Raw genomic sequence first — 24,559 nt, 5'->3', positions numbered from 1 at the left:
TGCCCCATTCGAGCTTACAGTCTAAATTCCCTAATACACACACACACACAAAGAGGAGAGAGAGAGACGAGTCAATTTTTGATAACAGCCAATTAACCTACTAGTATGTTTTTGGCGTGCGAGAGGAAACTGGAGCACCCGGAGGAAACCCACGCAAACATGGGGAGAACATACAAACTCCTCACAGATAAGGCCATGGTCGGGAATTGAACTCATGATCCCAGCGCTGTGAGGCAGAAGTGCTAACCACTTTGCAGATATTTAGTGATACTGGTATCCCATCTCTTTATACAACTCATCCCTATTCAGTTATACACTGAAGAGTCTGATTTGGTTTTTAATCCACCTTTCTTTCTATTTACACATATCTTTTACTGTGTTTAATATTTCGCCAACATCTGGTCTCTGGAATAAAGGCATATTTTGCCAAATTAATGAGAAAACCAATGTTATTTATGTATAAGAACCTTTATTTGTTAATTACTAATTAGTGGACTGGAGGGCCTTCTGTCTATATACTTAGTCCTCATTTCAGTTTTTTTGTTCATATTGTTCAATTTATATTGGAAGAGCAACCCCTCATAGATATGTCTGATTTATATTGAGATTTATTTTGAATGAGATTGAACCCATTCCTTTTGTGACAATCATCTCTTTTTCCTGCACAAACATAAATATATGCTGTATGGCTGCAGTGCTAACCAGCAGTCCCTATTTTCACAAGAAAGTGCAGATTTTCGGTGAGGAATAGGGGAGTGGCCTGGTAGAAAATAGACAAGGCGTTGCTAGGAATAGGGGAGTGGCATATACAGATCAGAGTTGTTTGAGCGGATCCGGGGAGTGCTCTGATATCCCCTGTTGGAGCGGTTGGGCTGCATCATTGCAATTTTAATTGTGCAAAGTTCCTAGTTGCAGAGAGGTCATACAGCTTGTCTATTTCATATGTCCATATGAACATGGCTGATATGGTAAATAAGTATAAGGAATGTCCCTAACTCTGTCTCCAAGTTGTCTCAATGTTGCTAGTTTATATATATATTAAAAAAAAAAGAACAGATTTTACTAGAATTGTGATTTGCATATCTATTTAAATTTATTTTATATAGTGTATTTATTTTTAAAATATACACCCAATAGCTATTCATACTGTATATGTATGTATATGTATTTAGGGTCACTTAGTTGATTGCTATTAACATAATGTAAAGCTCCTACCCGTTTGCCACACAGTAAAGCTGGGTACACACTACACTGTTTTCGTCCAGTATTTGGCTCAAACAGTCGACATACAACTGCTCGTTCAAAAGTCGGGTCAGTGTGTGCAGTTACACGATGGTCGAAAGTCTGCCCAAATGGACGATTGTCGTCTCATTTGGTTGGTCGTACCGTTTAATATTTTCATTCCAATCTCGTTTCCGCTGTGTTGTGTGTATAAACTTCCAACCGATCCACAACAGTGAGTACGAAATTACAGTCATTGCTCTCGACAACATGGCTGTAAGAAGTCGCTAAAGGGACGTCCGCTCTTCCCTTTATCGTCCTAAACAAGGCTAGTGTGTATGCAGTCCATGGGCCGAGCGATCGGAACATCGATCCCATGTAAAATCGCTCGGCATAAAAAGTTGGTCGAAATTTCTGTAGTGTGTACCTAGCTTAAGGAAGTGAATGATTCCAAACATTGCTACAGTGCTGTCATGAAGTTTGGGCTATACTGGTAGTCTGTAGTATACAAGTATGCAGAGGACCTGGGAGAAGCCTGTTCTGGATCACTGTGATGGATCTTATCAAGTAGTAAGCAGAGATAAAGCAATTCTCACTGCAGGATTTACTTGAGACTAATTAAAGCCAATTAGATAGGTTGTTTTTCCATTAAAGTAAGTGAGGTTTGGATGTGATATAAGCACTGTGGTGAACCACAGAAAATACACTGCATTGTACTCTATTTGTATCAGTGCAAGGGAATTTTAAAAAAGTTACCTTGTAGGGAGGGGTGATTGTAGAGTAATAAATATATTTTTAAGAAAATAAATATTGTGGCAATTCTATACTCATTTATTTAAAGGAAAACTCTAAGCAAATGTGTTTAAAAAAACCAAACAGCCATCCTTGCCAATTAGCATTCTCCTTACAAAAAATTGTCCATTAACTAACCGAGGCAGGGTTAAGTAAACGAAAACTTTGGGGTTCCTGGATATGGAAACCCATGACTTATGCTAGTGTTTTATTAAATAACACATTTGCACTGAGTTCATCTTTAAATAACTGTATCAGTGTATATCTGATAGGACTGACTGTTAAGCATAGTGGGCCTGATTCATTAAGGAACTTAAATTAAGAAGTTTCTTATTTAAGTCTCCTGGACAAAACCATGATACAATGCAAGGGGTGAAAATTAGTATTCTGTTTTGCACATAAGTTAAATACTGTCTGTTTTTTCATGTATCACACAAATACTTGATCGCTTATTTGTACACTGAAATTTAAAGTTGATATTTGTGTGCTACATTTAAAAACAGTCAGTATTTAACTTATGTGCAAAACAGAAAACTAATTTGCACCCCTTGCATTGTAACATGGTTTTGTCCAGGAAACTTAAATAAGAAACTTCTTAATTTAAGTTTATTAATGAATCAGGCCCACTGTTCATAAACTATAAGTATCTCTTGAACAGGGAAAGGACAAATATAGGTCTCTGTCTGCAGCCTCCAAATCATTCTCTTGTTGTGGGGGCCCAATTTCTTCAGGGACCCCTAGAACATGTATGATGGGAGTCCCACAGGTAGATTCACAGTTATTAGGGAGTCAAGAGAAGGGGTATCAAAGCTGTGGGGGTTAGTGTATGAAGTTTTCTACCAGCAAAGGGGACATACCCTTTAGGTTATCATAAACATCAACTTTATTTGTACACTACTCATTACTATTTGTACAATTTTTCGCTTTCGCCCGATACAACAGAGCAACACATACTTACCTGGGGGCCCGCTGTCTTGCAGTCCGCTGGTCTCCGCTGATGTCTTCAGCCTGGCTGTCACCATGACAGCCAGGCACCAGGATGCGATCGCAGGGGTGGAGGAATCATTCCCCCTGCGATCATGTGCTCTGGCTGTCACAGGCAGAGAACATGAACGCAGGGGAAATGATTTCTCCACCCCTGCGATCGCATCCTGGTGCCTGGCTGTGACAGCCAGGCTGAAGACAGAGTAGCGGAGACCAGTGGACTGCAAGACAGCGGGCCCCCAGGTAAGTATGTGTTGCTGTTGCTCATGGGGGGGGGGGGGGGGGGCGCTCATCGGGGGGGGGGGGGGGCGTACTGGGCCACATGATTTCTGAAGGCGGCCCTGGTAACATGTATAAGATATTTCCCTGAATCACTTTTTATGTGAATAATGAGACAAACGCATAACACATTTTACCTCCTGCTACAAAGTTAATAACAGTCTCGTTAGTCGGAGGCCAGAAGGGCTCTTATCTGATTCCATCTCTTTTCCTGAATCTTGTTCTTAGCCTTATACTGTACGCTGTCATCCTGCTGACATATCTGCAGTCAGTTGGGATAGTAATTATTATCCTATTCAGTAACACAGTAGCTGGTGTCACCAGCTGATCAGATGGTTGAAAGGATGTTATTAGGTCAGGTATGCGGAGAACAATGCTTAAATCACTATCTGGAACCTTTCATCATCTCTTGTTTGTGTTTAAAAAACCCCCATCCTTACTGAACATATTACTGCACAGTTGAGTGCTCTTAATGATAAATTAGCTGATTTGTCCAGGTACAGTGTGTGCTGGGTTCTTTGATTATAATTGTACATTGCTATGAGCGAGACATATTTTTTTACCAGTGGACGTTCCTCTGTGTCCTGCCTTATGACCGTGAGGCGTAACTTGTTTTATTCCGTGCCCGGAAAAAGTCTATAATTGTCTGTTACAAACAGGATTTTCATTTAAAGAGGAAATAAGTCTAAATATAGTTTCGGTATGTTGTAGTAGACCTTGACCTGCATTATCTAAGTTTTTCTTTGATGTTTTGAAACCAAAGGAAACATAAGGTTTAAATATAAAGCTTTGGATTTTCTATTACTCGTTTTGCGTGCAGAAAACAGCAGGGACACCTGTGAGCGATAAAAAAGTGTTAATGGGTCACTCATATTTTTGGAACAGAAGATTAGGACAATCCTTTAACATAAAAAACTCAGTTTTTAAAATAGAATCCATTATGTAATGTATCTAGAACAATCTAAAAAAGATAGCTAGAATCTGATTGGTTGCTATGGGCAACATCTCCACTTTTCCTTTTTCAACCCTAGGGGGTAGAAGTGTGGAAAAAGGAAAAGTGGAGGTGTTGCCCATAGCAACCAATCAGATTCTAGCTATCATTTTCTAGACTGTACTAGATAAATGAAAGCTAGAATCTTATTGGTTGCTATGGGCAACACCTCAAGTTTTCCTTTTTAAAAGGTTTGATAAATCTGCCCCCAAGACATCTTTTGCACGTGGAATTGTCCTGGTTATACTGCACCATGTGGGAGATGTATTGTATATTGTGAACTTTTTAATACTTAATATTCAAACATTAGTCATGAAGAGTTTCTGTGTTGACAGAGGTCTGTAGATGTGCAAATGTAGCATTTGAGTTCCTTGTGATTTCTGTGAGCATTATACTGTCGCATCTTTTGGTGAATTTAGCCCACGCATGCGGAGCTTGGCAATTGTCTGTAATGTTCTCCATTTGTAAATATTTTTTTCTCACCCTAGAATGATAAACTGTAATTAGGCACATATTTACAGTTGTAATTTGTACGTACCCTACAAACACTGGACAGCCCTTTAATTAAAGATGCTTATTTATCCAGAAATTACACTTGTAAGCTTCCAGACTGACATGGTTACATCCCTATAAGGCCGTCCTGTGCATTTAGCAACTGAATGGAAACATGCAGGCAGTATTTTTTCACCAAGGAAACATTAAAATGTTCATAGTTGATTCATTTTTTCTGTTTCAAAAATGTTGTAAACCTCTAATATGACAATATGTAAAAAGCAACATAGAAATAATAATATAAATAATAATAATTATTAGCCATGTGTAAAGGTGATGTCAGAAGAGCAATAATAACATAGGCAAACCGAGGGGGGTTTCCTAGTGCCTGGAAATCCCCCTCCAAGCCTGGGGCACTGTATAATTGAGGTGGCTGGACCCTGCTCCCGCTTCACACAGCTCTGCTTGAAAAGGAAGAGCTGCATGCACCTAACAGTAGTGCACGCAGCATTGCCCATGTATATTATGGGCATAGGAAGAGTTGGAGAGCAGCCAAGCACTGTCTAAAATTATAGCCACGCATGCTGGTCACGCCCACTGGCGGTGCGGTGTGGAAACCCCACTCTACAAATCCTGCGCTTGCCTCTGAATAAGAATGTGTCTTTCTAAAATTTCATGAGGGGGAATTTGAGCTATATGGTTACCCCCATCTCTCCCCCCTCCCCTTCCAAGAATCATTCTGTATTGTTTAGAGATTGTACGTGAAACAATACTTATTTATGAACTGTTGAGTTTCCAGAAACTTTACACATAAGATAAAAAGAAATCAAAAACAGTCATGTTGGCTGCTGTGCGTCATACAGATTCCTGCACTCTTCTGACCTGTGAGCTGACATTCACTTTTGCCTGAAAATAATTTATGTGATGCTCAGTACCATACTGTATAATCCCTGTTTCTAAGAGAGGAAGCTACAGGGCTCATCTCTGATCTAAACTGACAGACAGAAGTAGAGAGCCTCACTTCTTCCATCTCCGCAGACCGGTTGTTAGGAACAAAACACATTTAGGTGAATATAGACATGAAATGAAATCTCCAAGGACTCCGTGTATCCGAAGTAAACTTTCCCAGAATCCTCTTTGTTGCTTTTCCATATATTAATGTCTCATTAAATAGTTTTTGTATCAAATCAATTTGATAGAAACAAAACTGACACATGTAATGTCTGTTTTTTTATTTCAAACCCGAACTTGGTTCATCTTTATCATTCATGCAGAGAGAAAGGGATGTAGGTGGTTGCTGTGGGGGATCGTTCCTCGATTACCTCATGTTAGGTGTAGCAAGCCGCCCACAAGTGGAATTTCTATTGCAGGTGCCATGATGTGGACCACTAGTGACAGCTCTATAAAGTTGGAAACGCTGCAACAGAACTGAATGATAGTATTGTAACGTCACAGGCTAGGGATGTACTTGTGGTATCATTGCATTCACATGTATTTTTTTAAATGAGGTCAAAAGAAACCGGTAAGTAGAAAACATGCTGTGGGATTAGAACATATACACCAGCAGGGGGCAGATATTGACTCTCCCCTTCCCACGTATTGACCATAACACCACCAAAATTCAGCAATAATTAACTTTTTTACCTTTCTGTATTCATGAACTTACTGGATAATGGCTTTCTGGATAAGAGATCCCATATCAGATTAGATGGTGTTTGGGGTTGTAAAGGTATACAAGAGTTATACATAGGACAGTGAAAAATGTGTGTGTGATGGTAGACATTATTCCCTTGTATTATTCCTTGTACGGCGCTACGGACACTTTGTGGCGCCCTATAAATAAAAATGAATAATAATAATAATAAAAATAATAATAGCCTGTTGGCTGCTACCGTTTTGTGGACTGAATCAATATTCAGTGCACCCAATTTTAAGCAACAACCATAGATTTTACTTATGTAAATAGCGGCGTCTGCATTGGTGACAGGAGGAGTTCGACAGATGGGGCATTCACTGGTTAGACGCACGAATGCTTCTAGTTATGCACCTACATGTAAAAATGGGATTTCTTTAATGGGGACAAGATTGAGGGGTGGAGATGGAACAATTATGGACAATGTCCCTTGTTAGTGGGGGTCAGAAAACTGTTCTAGAGTTCAAATAAGAACGAGAGAAAATAGTAGTATCACTATGTAACCTGCTCAGTATTGGGTCTAAGCTTGATGATTGTCATCAGATGATGGTCATTGCAAAGAGTTTAAAAAATTGTTTTCTACAGTTATTGTAATATGCCGATTTTTTTAATGCGTTGAATCACTAGATGTAAAAAAAAATACTATATTTATATAAATGATTATACCGTTAACACTTTTTATTTTATGAAAAAATGTAAGATTTATGCGTTCTGATGGGAGCTTCTATTGTACATTCCCAAGTATTTATACTGCAGTCTTTTCTGTGTGCCTACAAGGCAAGTACAACTTTGGCGTACTTACACCTCGATTCAAATAGAAATGTATCTTCAGTTACTCTTGGATTTGAATGAAGTCGGAACTAAGTACGAGTTCTCTGATCCTTTCAAACACACAACTTATGTGCCAGCTGCATTCTGACTTGAATCAGGGTCAAAGTGTCCAAAAACAAGTATTTGAATATTTAACCATGTTTCCTCTCCATTGGTAATGACTACTGACATATTTGGTTAGAAGTCAAGTCAAAGGTCTGTCTTCCATGGAGTGATGGACGCAGATTGTTCATGGAAAGAATTCCGCATTCACCCTTCCCATGAAATAAACTGTCCTATCACATCTATATAATATGGGGTATAAAACAATGTAATGGTCCAACTTACAACAGGTCTGACTGACAGGACTTAGTATATCAGAAGACGTGGCATACTCCTTGGCTAGGGGGAGATTGCAGGCAGCTGAAACTCTTTTATCCATCTGAAATGTTGCGAGATATATATTTTAAAATAGCTACAATGATTCATGTTCCATTTCCAGTCTCTTGTCCAACCTGGTCATAGAGCCGTTAGTCACTGACCAGTAGGAAAACTATATTTATATTTAGATGTACTATATATGCCTTAGAAGGAGTTACACTCATGTATAAATATATTGTATTAGTAGATGGATAGATGAATATGAGATAGATGTGAGATAAATAAATGGATAGATTGATATATAAATAAACTTGAGATAAAAAAAATGCATATGTGGATGGATATATAAGTAAATTGGAGATAAATGCATATATGGATGGATATATAAATATGAAATAGATATGAGATAAATACATGAATGTATGGACGGATGGAAAGATAGATAAATATGACATCTATATCAGTTACATAAAGGATGGATTGATAGAGACATATGAGATAAATAAACCAATAGATAGCAGGATAGGTAAATATGATCTATGTGTAAAATAAATGAATGGATAGATATAGGATAGACTCATGAAATAACTGGTGTGTTGTTGTTTCCCTCCTGGTTGTGCTGAGCTATGGTTTCACTAAAAAAACCAAAATGTTTATGAATGTAGACCTTCACCTCTTATATCACTCTGGAATAGCCGACAAGCAATAAGGGGGTTCAGTGGTGTGACAGAATAGACCGTCCATGCCACCCTGCCTGTTGTGTTGCTGGGGACAGGCTGGGCTTGCCTTGCCACCGTCCCCTTTCTTTCTCCCAAATGCGCCCTCTAATCATGGTTTTTCTGCTGCCACCACTGGACTCCTTAGCGGCACCTAGAACTGAGTCCTTCTGGGTGTCTCTCGCTGCTAGTGGACCCACTGCCAGTGTACGTCCTTGCTAGTTCCCCCTGACCTCTTGCCTTTAGATCAGGGTTGTTGTGGATGGTTCCTCCTGGCCTACCACACTGGGGTTAGCTGCAGGTAGTGGGCAGAGCGTTGGTACTAGACAGGGCCGCCTTCAGAAAAAATCGGGCCCAGTACGGGCCCCTGTGCCACCCGGGCCCCCCCATGAGCGCCCTCCCCATGAGCAACACATACTTACCTGGGGCCCGCCGCTGGTCTCCGCTATTCTGTCTTCAACCTGGCTGTCACCGTGACAGCCAGGCACCAGGATCCGATCGCAGGGGTGGAGGAATCATTCCCCCTGCGATCATGTGATCTGTCACAGGCAGAGCACATGATCGCAGGGGGAATGAATCCTCCACCCCTGCGATCGGATCCTGGTGCCTGGCTGTCACGGTAACAGCCAGGCTGAAGACAGAATAGCGGAGACCAGCGGCGGGCCCCAGGTAAGTCTGTGCTAAGCTGTTGTACCGGGCCCCCTGGTGAGCTCGGGCCCGGTACAACAGTACCCCCCGTACCCCCCTGATGGTGGCCCTGGTACTAGATACTGGGTCCTAACCTCAGAACAGTCCGATAACAGATTAGATTGGGTCTAATCTGTGGTCACATGAATTACAGCAGGTAAGTAGGCATCAAGGCAGGTTCCTTAAGCAGTTGATGTTTATTAGCTCAGGAAGTTCTAAAAAAAGACAGTTACATCCACTAGTTTGAGGTACTAGAGATATCCAGATGGAATTATACTAATACATGGTCAAAGAGTCCGCTTTTTATACAGATTTACACAGATACCCTGGCAGAAGGTAATCCAGCCTCCTGCCTCTCTAACCAATCCAGGTGCTTCATGCAGCTTGCAAATAGATCAGCCTGGAGGGGTTTAACAACTTTTTACATTGCTGCTAGCGGCACCACAGCATCTGAGGTTTTATATTGATTGTTTACCATCAGGCTATAACATTTTCTCTAATCTAGCAGTTTAACTTGTAAAATTCACATTAATCTGTGATCACATGCATCCGGAGTCTTACACACATAGGAAGTCTACAGCCAGTCTAGTTACCCCCCCCCCAACCCCTGTGCTTTTAGACTCAACAGCTGTGTTGGTTATTCAGTGATGAAAAGGTCTAATTAACATTAAATTACCTGTCTCCAGACAATTAGAAAAACACATCCCCTCCACTCCGATGCTTACTTGGGACTATAGAAAAGTTACAAATCCCAAACATGACAAACTGTCTCCAAAATCAATACATATCTATACAAACACATACCAATATATATATATATATATATATATATATATATATATATATAAAAGTACATTTACAATGATGTAAATTGGTGCCTGCACCACTAATTGAATTAAATTTCTACAATAACTTATTTCGACGTGACCCAGCCACAAGTGGTATAAGTCATGACTGCAGTCTACTAGTTACCAGATACTGGTTTTCTGATTGGTGGATACAAGCAGAGCATGACCAGTACGGCTAGCTATTTCTTGCTATTGGAGCATTGAGTTATGTATTAGCCACCTCTTATCCATTGTCTGAAGAGCTATACGTGTACGGTGACCCTGTTTACTCTTATAATAGGGTGGCAGGAAATACTCAATTAAACAATATTTTCCAACAGAGCTGCAATAAGAAGTCAGGATGAGGTTGAATAGAGCATTTCACCATCATAATTCATATATGAAAAAGTTGGAATTAGTTACCCATTAATTCCATTCATTACAGTAAATGGCAGCATAATTTGTTTTGTTTTTGTCTTTTACAGTTTTGGACCTGTAAGATGTATTTAAATGCTGTCGAATCTAAATCAGATTGTTCACCTGTAAGTGTCAGTCTATCAGTTATGAGCTCATCAGCTGGAGAGAATTAAATACACTGCATGGTTTGAGTGTACAATAAACTCTGCTTTATTAGTTACAGGTCCCTATCTATATAGCAAAAATCATGTATTACAGAAAACTACGCCCCAAAAGGTTTTAACCCCTCATGCTCCCTTTACACAGATGTTAGTACATTCTCTCATTATCACAAAGGAAAAACTCCCCAGGGGGGGTTGGCTTATCTCATGTCTGCTATGTCCAAGGTTATAAGCATAGCCTTTCATATAATGAATTACCCCTACAAAACAGGTGCATCTAATCATTTTTTTAAGCTATAACAGAACAAAATGGCTATAAGGCAACAAGATGCCGTCAGCTTAGCAAAATCACATTTCTCAATATCATTAAATATGCCTTGAAAACCTATTTCTAAACATGTTATGTAGCTAGGCTTATCCAGGCTTTGTGGGGTTAGTTTTGCTAAAAAGAGAATATATTTTAATTATACAGTATTTGTTCAAAAGCTTTTCTCTTCATTATTTTAGGAAGCAGCTTTTCCAAGCACTGTCCCTTCTCCCATGTTTCAGTGAAGCTGGCACATGCTGTATAAGACAGCCGCTATCCTACACTGATGAGTCTAAAAAGTGGCAACATATTATATGAACATGGTTTTCTGTATCCGTACTGGATATTGTCGTATTTTGAATACCCATTGAGTGAAGCACTGACTCAATAGACTGCCATGGGATGTAAGTCCCAGAAGACACCTTCTCAATAAGAGTTGTCTATTAGTCTACTATCACTAGGGAGTAGCTCACAGATACAGCAAACTTTAAATTGACTTTTAGCGCACCCCGTGCCATTTATTTTAATGGATTATGATGCGTTAAATGTCAATTTAAAGTTGGCTACTTCTGTAAATCTCTCCCCTGCCCTTTTCACTGTTCCAGCCAGACTCAAACTATTAATATATTTTGTAAACTCCCTTTAAGCAAAGAATAATAGCATCAAATAATGAAATTGTGTTAGTAAATCTACTTCTTGCTGTTATTAGAGGCATTTTTTGCAGCAAAGCACAAAGCAATTTAGCGATTGAATGCTTTTCTTTCCCTAATTTTATTGCCTTAATGGCTTGTCTGCAACTAAAATAAGCAGTCACAGCGACAACAAATACATCACAATGAAACTGAGCGGAAAAAATACAATAATATAAGACCTCGTATGCACAGTGCACAACACAATATTTTATTTTCAACCCGTCCAAGATATTGTTATTATATCAGTCTCATTTTCCCGTCTGCGGAAAATCTACTGTAGATGCAAAGTAAAGCTGACTTTAATCAGAGTGGGAATCAAATCACAAGCTGCAAATACACGCAGTCATTCATCTGGAAACAAGTTATCTGTGTGGTGTTAAAGCAAACAGTACAGCAAAATAGATTTCCAATACAAAGTTTTCTGATATTAGTCAATTAAATCATACTATCAAGCCTTCTGCAACAGCTGATGACATTTTCCAGTCAACTAACATAATAGTTACTGATAGACAATTTTTAAAAAGGGTAGAATCACGTTGATTACTATTCTTTGTCTATAGTAAAACGCAATTTTTTTTTTTTTTGTTTCTTAATGTTGCAATTTGTTCAATGTAAGAAGCAATTTTGCAGGTAGGTGAATCGAGAAATTACTGAGTGATCACAGATAGGTAATAAGGCCAGCAAGCTATTGCATTAGGATTATATGGGTGCCAACGGATAAGGTGTGTTATCTGTACAGCATCCACATTGTAAGCACTCTGGAAAATGGTTACAGCTGTGACAAGATAACATAATGGTAGTTTTGTCTACTCACAGTCATCATAAGGCTGGGGACGCACTATAGAATTTTCTGGTTGATGTGTTATCTACAACAGTTGTACCAACCACTGTAAAAAAAAAAAATCATGATCAGCAGCCGATTCATATGTACACAATATACATGTTTTAAAGGATTTACCCATAGATCTGTGCTCTTCATCTGTCACAACCATCGTTGAAAAATTGATGACTTTGTAAACTCTATGGAGATCCTGATCGCGAGTGCCTACACACTGCTGGATTGGAGCGAGATTTATAGTTCTGCTGAACAATGAAATAAAACGAATGATCAGTACTTTGGAACGACTATCGTTCATCGTTTAAGTATACACTCTAATGCGATATTGGCCCGAACGGTTGTTTATCGTTTGATTGACCCAATAGTCGGCTGATAAACCTGTAGTGTGTACATAGCCTAACTGGTCAGAAGCATAGAGAGGTGTATACGGCCCTTAAGTCATGCCCTTGAAGAGGTATAATACTTTAAGTACATGATGTTGTCCAAGTAGATTATCATGTGTCCAGCGCACTTATTGGAATGACATAGGACTGCCATGTTAACATCTGGATGGATGTTATATACTAGTAAAATAATTCTGTTATTCTTTCGGTTCACAGAGGACACATGCTTATAATAGTATTCTTCCAGCTTCTTCTTTGGAAAGTTGTCATTAAACACTGTTAGGTAAATGTCTTAATCTATTTCTATGTTTTCTTCTGTGTATAAGAATCAAGGTTTAGATGACCAAGCACTTAATTTTCTATAGCACTAGACACATTTGTGGGCTGACAGGGTGTGCCTATGGCTCACAGCTATGTCTACAAAATAAGTTCTGATGATACTAAGAGCCCTATGTATGTGGTAGAGGAGTGAGGACACAGGAAATATTTTGTTTTTTTTAGGGTAATTTTCTAAAAATCAGATGCTTCCACCGCCCCAGCTGTAGTGTGATTTGAGGAGGGGGAGGAAGCGGATGAATGAGGAGGAAGGAGAAGGAACAGAATATATGAGGAAGGAGAGGAGGATGAAGAGGGTGGAGAAAGTGGAGTTGGATGAAAAAGGAGAAGGATGAAGGAGGAGGAAGAGGATGAATGAGGAGGATAGAGGAGGAAAGAGCAGGAGGAAGAAGGGGGTGGAGGAAGTGGAGGCGGATGAAAGAGGAGAAGGATGAAGGCGGAGGAGGAGGAAAAGGATGAATGAGGAGGTAGGAGAAGGAACAGGATATATGAGGAAGGAGAGGAGGATTAAGGGGATGGAGGAAGTGGAGTTGGATGAAAGAGGAGAAGGATAAAGGAGGAGGAAGAGAATGAATGAGGAGGAATGATGAGGAGGAAGGAGCAGGATAGATGAGGAAAGAGTAGGAGGATGAAGGGGGTGGAGGAAAGTGGAGTTGGATGAAGGAGGAGAAAGAGGATGAATGAGGAGGATAGAGGAGGAAGGAGAAGGAGGAGGAAGAGGATGAATGAGGAGGATAGAGGAGGAAAGAAGGAAAGAGCAGGATAGATGAGGAAGGAGCAGGATAGATGAGGAAAGAGAGGAGGATGAAGGGGGTGGAGGAAGTGGAGTTGGATGAAAGAGGAGAAGAAGGAACAGGAAGAAGAAGGAGTAGGATATGAGGAAGGAGTAGAAGTATTTTGGAGGAGCATGAAGAAGGAGGAAAAAGAGGAAGGAGAGAAGTATGCAGGGGGTGGAGGAAAGTGGAGGTGGATGAAGGAGGAGAAGGATGAAGGAGGAGGAAGAGAATTAATGAGGAGGAATGATGAGGAGGAACGAGCAGGATAGATGAGGAAAGAGTAGGAGGATGAAGGGGGTGGAGGAAAGTGGAGTTAGATGAAGAAGGAGAAGGATGAAGGAGGAGGAAGAGGATGAATGAGGAGGATAGAGGAGGAAGGAGCAGGATAGATGAGGAAGGAGCAGGATAGATGAGGAAAGAGAGGAGGATGAAGGGGGTGGAGGAAGTGGAGTTGGATGAAAGAGGAGAAGAAGCAACAGGAAGAAGAAGGAGTAGGATATGAGGAAGGAGTAGAAGTATTTTGGAGGAGCATGAAGGAGGAGGAAAAAGAGGAAGGAGAGAAGGATGCAGGGGGTGGAGGAAAGTGGAGGTGGATGAAGGAGGAGAAGGATGAAGGCGGAGGAGGAGGAAGAGGATGAATGAGGATGATGGAGGTGGAAGAAGAAGTGGGAGGACAAAGGAGGACTATGAAAGGTTTCACATTTTTAACCTAACCTACCCACGTGAAGCTGCCTAAGGAGGCACAAATACTGCCCTGATGGTATAGTATACAAAAAGGTATTAGGACCTGTTTTAGGTGCATGGTTAAACATGGAAGAAAACAGAAGGGCTTCCCAAACATTCAGCTTGATTAAACTACCATTATCATTTATAGAAAAAAATGATCAAGCTATCAAAATAATATGGAACTCCTAGGGGTATATTTACTAAACTGCAGGTTTGAAAAAGTGGAGATGTTGCCTATAGAAATTCTAGCTGTCATTTATTTAGTACATTCTACAAAATGACAGCTAGAATCTGATTGGTTTCTGTAGACAACATCTCCACTTTTCAAACCCGCTGTTTGTAAATATACCTCTAGATCAGGGGTAGGCAACCTGCGGCTCTCCAGGTGTAGTGAAACTACAAATCCCAGCATGCTTTGCCACCTATCTGCTGGTTATCTACTGGCAAAGCATGCTGGGACTTGTAGTTTCACAACACCTGGAGAGCCGCAGGTTGCCTACCCCTGCTCTAGATCAACACATTTAAATCTTGAACCTCTGAAGCTCTAAACTCTGGGATAATACTCTGTCTTTGTTCTTTCATAAAACATTCTCTGATTATGAGGCATTTTGAGGGCAGTACACAAAAAGCAAGGCTGTCACAATTGATGTTTTTAATGCACAGATGTGTCCTTCTTGGTATAGCGCCTGTCACCTACATAAAGTAGAGGAAGCTCGTTTGAGCTAAATCAATATTCATGACAATTCAGGCTATTACTTCTCTAGGAACCGGCAATATAGTATGTGTCGGCACTCCGTCAATGTGCCAGGATAGGATCCGTGGCACTTAGTAAATGAACATCCAAAGAGATGAAGATGAAGTGTTGTTTATTATATTAGCTGCACATTTTCAGCCCTCCACGACCATTTGTCGTGCACAAAACAGCAGTATAATATATAGAAATCATCAACGCTGTATTCAGATGTTGCAGCACCCAGAACAGTTCCTATAATTTGGTTAGGTTATTTGCAATAAAACAGCTTTATGTATCCTGGGTTATAGCATAATACATTCATAATGTATCATTTGTTTTGAATCACCGGTGGGTATATTACCAGGCTCCTGTCTGCAGTTCTGAAGAGCTTTTTTTTCCCTTTGTGATCTGACCTTAAATCTTAATACCTTGGATGCCAACTGCAGAGGAATTACAAGGCTCCTCTTCTTCATTAAGATTATATATTCTGGCTCTGCTCTATAAATTGCACCTCGCCCGTCTTGCACTCTTCTGTTTAATTGTCCCAATCCTTAATCTCATAATTTAGCATTATACTGAAGAAGTAGTTTTTCTGAGAACAATATATTTTCCTACAAGGGCTCATTTATTTTTTAAAAAAATGCAGTTAGGTGCACAGTTTGCATTGAACCACAGCAACTAATCAGCAATTAGCTTTTATCTGCATAGCTTGAGTTAGACAATCACAGCAAATATCTGATTGGTTGCTATAGTTCAGTTCACAGTTTGATGCAAAATCCAATATTAGTAAATGAGACGTTGTGAGGTAAAAAACTGGGCATGATTTCAAATGAGACCATTTACTTAGGATATCTTCTGAGGGGTGTGTTTTTTGTTAAGCGACTGCTACTCATTCAGACCTGGTGGTATATTTACTAAACTGCGGGTTTGAAAAACTGGAGATGTTGCCTATAGCAACCAATAAGATTCTAGGGCCTGATTCTTTAAGGATCTTAAATGAAGAGGTATCTTATTTCAGTCTCCTGGACAAAACCATGTTACATTGCAAGGGGTGCAAACTAGTTTTCTGTTTTGCACATAAGTTAAATACTGACTATTTTTTCATGTAGCACACAAATACTTGATAGCTTATTTGTACACTGAAATATATATTGTAATAAGGAAATTAGCAAAGTTTTTATTCCTCTAGGTGCCCTCTTCTCCCTGATGCTACCTGGGACATTTGCTACATTTGATTATTCGATTGCCTGAATCTACCAACTCCAAGTACAATATATATTTATCTTGGAAAAAATACATTTAAACACTATGGGCATGATGATGAGTTAGGTGCAAAGCCCAGAAAAGGAGCAAATTTGCAACTTGGCAAAACCATGTTGCAGTGCATGGGGGGAAATTAAAAAGTGTGGACAGGAGTACAGCTCTAACTTAATATATATGTATATATAAATATATATATATATATATATATATATATATATATATATATATATATATATATATATATATATATATATAAAAATTCTAAATTGCAGTGTAAAAATAAAGCTGCCCAGAATTTGTATGCTACATGCAAAAGCAGACAGTATTTTCCGGACATGCAAAAAATAAATTACTTAATGAAAGCACAGTGATCGCACCATGTATATTCTTTGATTGAATGGCTTAATTTTTCACCTGAAATAGGTGAGCATTCATTTATTTTATTTCATGTATTATATTTCACAAAGAACAATACACATTATATATTTTATTTTCTCCTTCACATTTTCTCTGAGGAATTTATTCCATATCTGGGGGTAACTATATTATGCCGCGGTTTTTGCAAGATATTCAGCGACTTTGCAGGGCAAATTTAAAACGGCAATGTCTTTAAAGACATTGCCGTTTTAAATTTGCCCTGCAAAGTTGCCAAATATCTTGCCAAAACCGTGGAATAATATATTTACCCCTTGATCTCTGAAGCGAAGGAATTTAGCACCATCTGGCTGCATGGTGTATTAAAAAAACATATTTGGGGACCGTTGGATTGTTTCCCATTGTGTGGTCGGTGTATGTCTCAGTTCCTTTGTTTTGATCTCAGTTACTCAATTTCATAACTCTGAACATTCTACAATGTTTGAATCTGAAATGATCTACAGGGCATTGGTTACCTTGGAGATCGCATTGGCCAATCAGTTAGGCATAAGAAGGGTTTGTCTTCTATGCACTACCCCTCTTTTCCATCCACATGTCAGATTGATGCAGGATAGAGAAGCTCTACCCCCTTGCAGAGAAATACTTTTAAAACTCTGAAAGAGTTGTGGCAGACAGCGTGCTATTGTTTAGCTTGGTAATACACACATTGCTTTTTTATTCATTATTGTCTATTAATAGATTTAATGGCTTTTTAACACTAATGTGTTATAATAGCTGAAGTGAGCTGTAAATGAATGATGCCAGTTTGTCTAAACAAAGCAATTTAAATTATTGATCAATCCATTCTGAAACAAGCTGTTTTCATATTTGCGGTGTTTCACATTGTGCTCTGAATAGCAACAGGAAATTGATTGACGATCAACTAACGTTCTAAACACATCAATACCTGAATCTAATCTCACCACCCCTCTCATTTATCCCCATAGGCCTGGCAGTATAACAAGCAGAGTGGGATTGGTGAAGCCTGAAGTCAGCCACATGTAAGTCTTCTGCATGTATATAGTCTTTCATTTTATAAAGTTAAATGTATTTGTTATATTTGAAACGGTTTTGCAGGATTGCTCACACATGGACACACGGCACTGGAAAACACAGGTGTTTTCCAGTGCCTCCTTTAATGACACTGCCAGATGGGCATTTTAGGAGGCCACAATTTTGTGACCAGAGAAAAAACACGGTGTCCGAAAATAAGGATAAACTCAGTCAGTGTAACATTGAAGTAAATGAGGAGTGTTGTTCCCCGTTACACCTTATGAACATAGCACTTGTTTTACCAGCGAGACCCACTGTAAGGGTATAGAGAAATACTGTTACCCATCTATTTAAATGTTATGCTGACTGAGCCTATCCTCTGTTTAGAATGCTGTGGTTTCATTGTCAGAAAATTGCAGCATTCTAAAAGGATTGTTTTCACGTTATGGCTCATTCATGACTATGTAAAAGTGCAACTCAAATAGCGTAAAAAAATGGATTAGGCGCACAAATACGCCTAGTTTTGCACTCCACAGAAAAAAATAAGATTTCATTTTACAGTATGGGCTGATTTCAATGAATTTCAGCGGTGGAAAAATTAAATTCACCGTTTTATGACACACATAGTATTTCTCTCCTGACAAAAGGACCTGATTTTTCTACATAGACATAGGGTGAGCTAGGGCTCTTCTTTCTAACAGGGTGTTTTTCTTGGTGGGGGAAAAAAACATTTTTTAACATTTTCACCAATGCAATAACAACATTTAAACACAGATAAGTGACACACATACGAAAGGTATGTCCCCTCACTCTCATAATTCATTTAAGACATACAGGTAGCGAACAAAAATAATGAAAACACTAATATAAAGTCACTTAATAGGGTGTTAGGCCTCTGCGTGTGGCTTGTATGGTCTGTGTGCGCCATGGTTTTGTGTCTACTAGTGTACGGAATTGTGCGGAAGGGATGCACCTCATTAATGGTGGTGGAAACATCGTCATCATCACCATTTATTTATATAGCGCCACTGATTCTGCATCGCTGTACAGAGAACTCACTCACATCAGTCCCTGCCCCATTGGAGCTTACAGTCTAAATTCCCTAACATACACACACACACAGACAGACAGAGAGAGAGAGAGAGACTAGGGTCAATTTTGATAGTAGCCAATTAACCTACTAGTATGTTTTTGGAGTGTGGGAGGAAACATTGTATCAGATGTCATTCCGGAATATCCCATAAATGCTCAATAGGGTTTCGAGGGGTTGATTGAGAACACCATGACTTATGGATGACATCAGTGAAATAACCAACATGTCCGTAAAGTCTTCCAAGCAAATTGGTCATCCAGAATTTATTGTTTGCCAACCAGAGTACAAATAATGTTTGCACAATATGATTTAAATCTATAGTATTGGACAATCAAATGTAGGTTGCACTGTTTCATATCTGACATTGATATGTCGTTGATTCCCAATCAGTGTATTGGAACATATTTATGAGGTGTCATGTCAGTTATATCATTCCATTATAAATATTTATATTCTTTTAATATCTGCAATTAGGGTTATATTTAAGCATTGATTCATTAGTGAATTACACAAATTGGCTGTAGTTCAGCTTGGTTAAGTAAGATATGTTTGTTATTGTGGTTTCATTTATAAAAGGATTTTAACACTGATGTGGCAGAAACACTGAATATTATTATGACATTTGTGTCGGCTGTTTTGTCAGAGTGCCACCGAGGTTGGGATCGGTTCACATTATCATTATTTGTAAGATGTTTGCCTGGCAAAGGGACCTTCGAGTATTCCTATTTGAGGACAAAAGAAGTACATGCTACTGCTTCTTATCTACGGCCTACAATGGCACAATGCATTGTTTTGCGGTGGTTCTTAGCATTGCCCATATCTTGGTCCTTAGCATTGCACATATCTTGGTCCTTAGGGTTGCACATATCTTGGTCCTTAGTGTTGCATATATCTTGGCCCTTAGCGTTGCCCATATCTTGGCTCTTAGCGTTGCCCATATCTTGGCCCTTAGCGTTGCCCATTTATTGGTCCTTGATTGCCCATATCTTGGTCCTTAGGGTTGCCCATATCTTGGTCCTTAGTGTTGCCCATATCTTGGTCCTTAGGGTTGCACATATCTTGGTCCTTAGCGTTGCCCATATCTTGGTCCTTAGCGTTGCACATATCTTGGTCCTTAGGGTTGCCCATATCTTGGTCCTTAGCGTTGCACATATCTTGGTCCTTAGTGTTGCCCGTATCTTGGCCCTTAGTGTTGCCCATATCTTGGCTCTTAGCGTTGCCCATATCTTGGCCCTTAGCGTTGCCCATATCTTGGTCCTTAGGGTTGCCCATATCTTGGTCCTTAGGGTTGCACATATCTTGGTCCTTAGTGTTGCCCATATCTTGGTCCTTAGCGTTGCCCATATCTTGGTCCTTAGGGTTGCCCATATCTTGGTCCTTAGGGTTGCACATATCTTGGTCCTTAGGGTTGCCCATATCTTGGTCCTTCGCATTGCCCATATCTTGGTCCTTAGAGTTGCACATATCTTGGTCCTTAGCGTTGCCCATATCTTGGTTCTTAGCGTTGCACATATCATGGTCCTTCACATTGCCCATATCTTGGTCCTTAGCGTTGCCCATATCTTGGTCCTTAGCCTTGCACATATCTTGGTCCTTAGGGTCGCACATATCTTGGTCCTTAGGGTTGCCCATATCTTGGTCCTTAGCGTTGCCCATATCTTGGTCCTTAGCGTTGCTCATATCTTGGTCCTTAGCGTTGCACATATGTTGGTCCTTAGCATGGCACATATCTTGGTCCTTAGGGTTGTCCATATCTTGGTCCTTAGCATGGCACATATTTTGTACTTGGGGTCCTTTGTACTTGGAAAGATGGACCAGGGACAGTAATTGCAGTAAGAGTGTTCAGATACAAGTTAAAAATGCCCTTTTGAAATACTTCTTATCATGAGTTACACGGATCTTGAAAAACATTTACTATGAGACATATATTTTGCCCCAAAATTAACCAGGTACAAGTTTCAGCGTTGATGATTGGACACACCTATTTAAGGTAGGCAACTGAAAACACAATTAACATTGTTAAGATTAACATTGTCAATGCACCATATTTAAATGAGCTACAAAATCAATTTTCATATTATGCATTTTTAAAGATTATTTTTCAAAGGTTAATGATTAAATAAAGTGCCAGTTTCCCTGTCCTGCTTTTCATTTTTTCGAGTTGCTGAGGATTTGGTTTTAAAACTACATGAGAAATGTGCTTCCTATTAACAGCCTCAATGTAACAAATATTTATATGGTTACCTGCAATTCATAGGAGGGTGCAACACACTTGTAAAGTTGTTTTATGAGACTCACAATGGAATGGCAAAGCACTGCTTTGTTTTACAAGACAACTGTGTTCCGTAGTAATAAAATAATTGGTGTACTGATATAACACGCATGCGCTCAGTCTATAATCTTCTCCGGTAAGTCCCTCATCGTAGATGTGTTACATCTCGTGAAAATACCTTTATAATGCTTGGACACCCTGTGGCTCAACAGCAGTTGTGGAACTACAAATTCCAGCATACCAGCCATAGTCATAGTTTGCCTACCTCTACAGTATGTATATATATATATATATATATATATATATATATATATATATATATATATATATATATATATATATATATATATATTCAATACTTTCCCACCTCAGGTACTCTTACATCACTTGTGTTAGTTGAGATTTCTTGATGATGGAATAAAGAAGAGTTTACCATACTGGTTGTGGCATTGAAGGGCGCCTCTTAACCTCTGCCACTCCTAGTCATAGCCCTCCTCTGTCTAATGTTGGAGCTGGCCCTGGACAAAAGTCCCCATAACACTTTTAGAAAATTACCATCAGTTTACTGCACTTACACAACTACAGAACTGCCTGTTCCTTGTTTGCTCCTCTGCAAACAAGGCAGCGACCGAGCCTGATGTCATCCTGCTTTGGGCAGGCACGCATCACCACTAGACCAGCGGAATCTACCAGCAGTGTCCTTGGCAATACATTTTAGGAGCTGCTGATCAGTCCAACAGGAACTCCCAGTCAGTATGGTCCGTTCATACACACTAAATCTTGGGCACGTCTCCTTTTATGTCTGGTTGGATTCCCATGGTGGTGGGAAGGCAGTAGGTAACTGTCCTTGTCCTGATTGACATCCACTTATGTTATGGGCTGGCACTTGGCTTGGTCTCATTCTCCCTGCAGGAGGTGAATCCTTGCTGCATATAGGCATGTACAGTGTGTTAAGCATGTTCCATTCTGCAATAAAACATTCATATGCCATTCTAACTTAATCTATCAACTTCAACCCTTAAAACAGTCTAGTATACATCCACTATAATGCTTAGAAACAAAATTCAAAAGTTATTATTAAATGGGCTGCCCACTGTTGGACAGCTCACTCTCATTTTACCTGCCCCCATGTAGCAAATAGGGATGGATGACAGGCATCTGTTCAGTCTTTTTTAAGACATCCAATTAGGATACCCCATTCAGCTTTACAGCAGAGGAAAGGACAGATTCAGTCCTCCCTTGCTGTGACCTGCAGAGCAGTATTTTGGCTACAGGTAACAGAGGGGGAAGGACCCCTTATTTGCTACTTGGGGGATCATGTAAAAAAGTGGACAACCCCTTTAATAATGGGCTGGACCAAATGTGATAATAAGCCATGCTTAGTAATGAAGTTTTGACTTGAAGTTTTGAAGGGGGGACTCAAACACAAACATCTACTGAACAAATAGACAACGGACTCATTGGTAATGTTGAAACACACACTATGGGTAGCCTTCAACAAAACTTTTATTGAAGAAAAGATTCGACGTGGTTTGGGCGGACGTGCCATCCTGACACAAAGGAGATATAGTAAGGAGAGAAATCATTTATCTTTAGTCTAATTACTCTGCTGGTTGCTAATACATTGCTAAAATTATACAGCTTGAGTGCTCTGCTTGTTAGTATTCTCATAATGTCTCTGCTTAAAGATTAAGATGTGTTAATGGTTTTGGAGTAACAGTGAAAGTACATTCGGAAATGGAAGATGTATAATTGGCAAGTTATTGGAAAAATTAGACAGAACATAGAAAAAGAAAGTACCTGCACACTTAATGGATTACATGTAAAACATGTTGTTTATAAATCTAATATTACAGCAAAGACAAAGTGCTGAATGAACATATAGCTCGAGTCAGGTGCTCACACCTCAGTAGTAAAAAAAGACAACATATGTAAGCAAAAAGAAATACAAAACATGGGTACTCACCAGGGGATAATAGTTGATTCTTCTCTGGAAAATAATTACATAGGCAACTGTCTTAAATACACAACACATGTAGTGAAAGTGTCATGTAAGCATAAGAATTGCAGAATTTATTACCACTAGGGTGTAATGATAACAAAGATTAATCTGCTTGATTCTAAAGGTATGAAGGGATGTATTTATTATATGTGAGAAAGTCTTATGACAAGCCAAGAAGAAGGTATATATATATATATATATATATATATATATATATATATATATATGCAGCATTATAGCGCACACGTGTGGCCATGGGACTCCCAGGCCTTCAGAAACTGGGCACAAAGCTGTGTCAACCTATTGACAATCTGGATGACCAAGGGCAGATTCAATTCAGCACAAGTTGCCCCCGGACATCACTGCGAAAAAAAATCTCTGCTCCTTTTTCTGCAAACAAAAATGTGCACTTTACACTCAATTAAATGGGGATTCACCCCGCTCTATATTTGTATCCTGTTTTACTGACTTGCCAATTTTTCTACCGGTGCTGTGTCTTTTTGGATAAATGTCATTATGTAATTATATATTAAAGAAAAAGAATCGACCTCACAGTGTGTTGCTTTTTCTCTTTCCCTTTTAGTGCATACAATTAATGAAATCATTTTAGGAATGGAATGTCGAGTTTTTATTAATATTGATACATTTTCAGTTTGTTTTAACAAACACTTTCATAATATTATTTGATAAAGGCAACTCGGTAAGGAAAATGCGATACATTGCTTGATTTATCTAACACGTTTCACAGGATTCAGTGATAACTATTATAATGACTATTGTTGCTATATAACAAAATTAATTCAGTAGAACAGATGCAAAGTCTCATGTGATAAGTTTTAAGTCTGAATGTGAATATTATTTAATGCTGTGATGAAATGTTTAATATATCAAACCCCAAAATGTGTCGAGATTTGTGACCTATGGTTCGTCAACTGTTATGGAACTACAAGTCCCAGAGGCAGGCGGGACATGTTGTGATGTGACTATCCACAACAACTATAGAGCCATAGGGGTAGATTTACTAAAGCTTGTAAAAAGATAAAGTGGAGGTGTTGCCCATAGCAACCAATCGGATTCTAGCTATCATTTTCTAGAATGTGCTAGATAAATGATAGCTTGAATCTGATTGGTTGCTATGAGTAACACCTCTATTTTTCCTTTTTAGAAACTTTAGCAAGTATACTCCATAGTGTTTGTATGACTGCTGTAGATAATTAACATTGCGCTGTAGAGAAGAATTGCATTAAAAAGCTGAAAACATAAGTAAACTTGCAATGTCA

At 39.2% G+C, this 24,559-nt stretch overlaps 1 protein-coding gene across 1 annotated transcript in view; it reads left to right on the top strand.

Moving 5' to 3' along the window:
* ST8SIA6 (ST8 alpha-N-acetyl-neuraminide alpha-2,8-sialyltransferase 6) overlaps window positions 1-24,559 on the top strand; it is an 80,080-nt gene that overhangs the window by 33,160 nt on the left and 22,361 nt on the right. Inside the window, exon 2 of the mRNA XM_075211913.1 lies at window positions 17,867-17,920. Within this exon, the coding sequence (XP_075068014.1) occupies window positions 17,867-17,920 (54 nt within the window). The remainder of the gene's footprint in view (window positions 1-17,866; window positions 17,921-24,559) is intronic.

Source organism: Mixophyes fleayi, chromosome 5 (assembly GCF_038048845.1).
Source record: "Mixophyes fleayi isolate aMixFle1 chromosome 5, aMixFle1.hap1, whole genome shotgun sequence".
Lineage (NCBI taxonomy): Eukaryota > Metazoa > Chordata > Amphibia > Anura > Limnodynastidae > Mixophyes > Mixophyes fleayi.
Note: the sequence above shows the minus strand (reverse complement) of the source record. Positions and strands in the feature narration are given on the sequence as shown.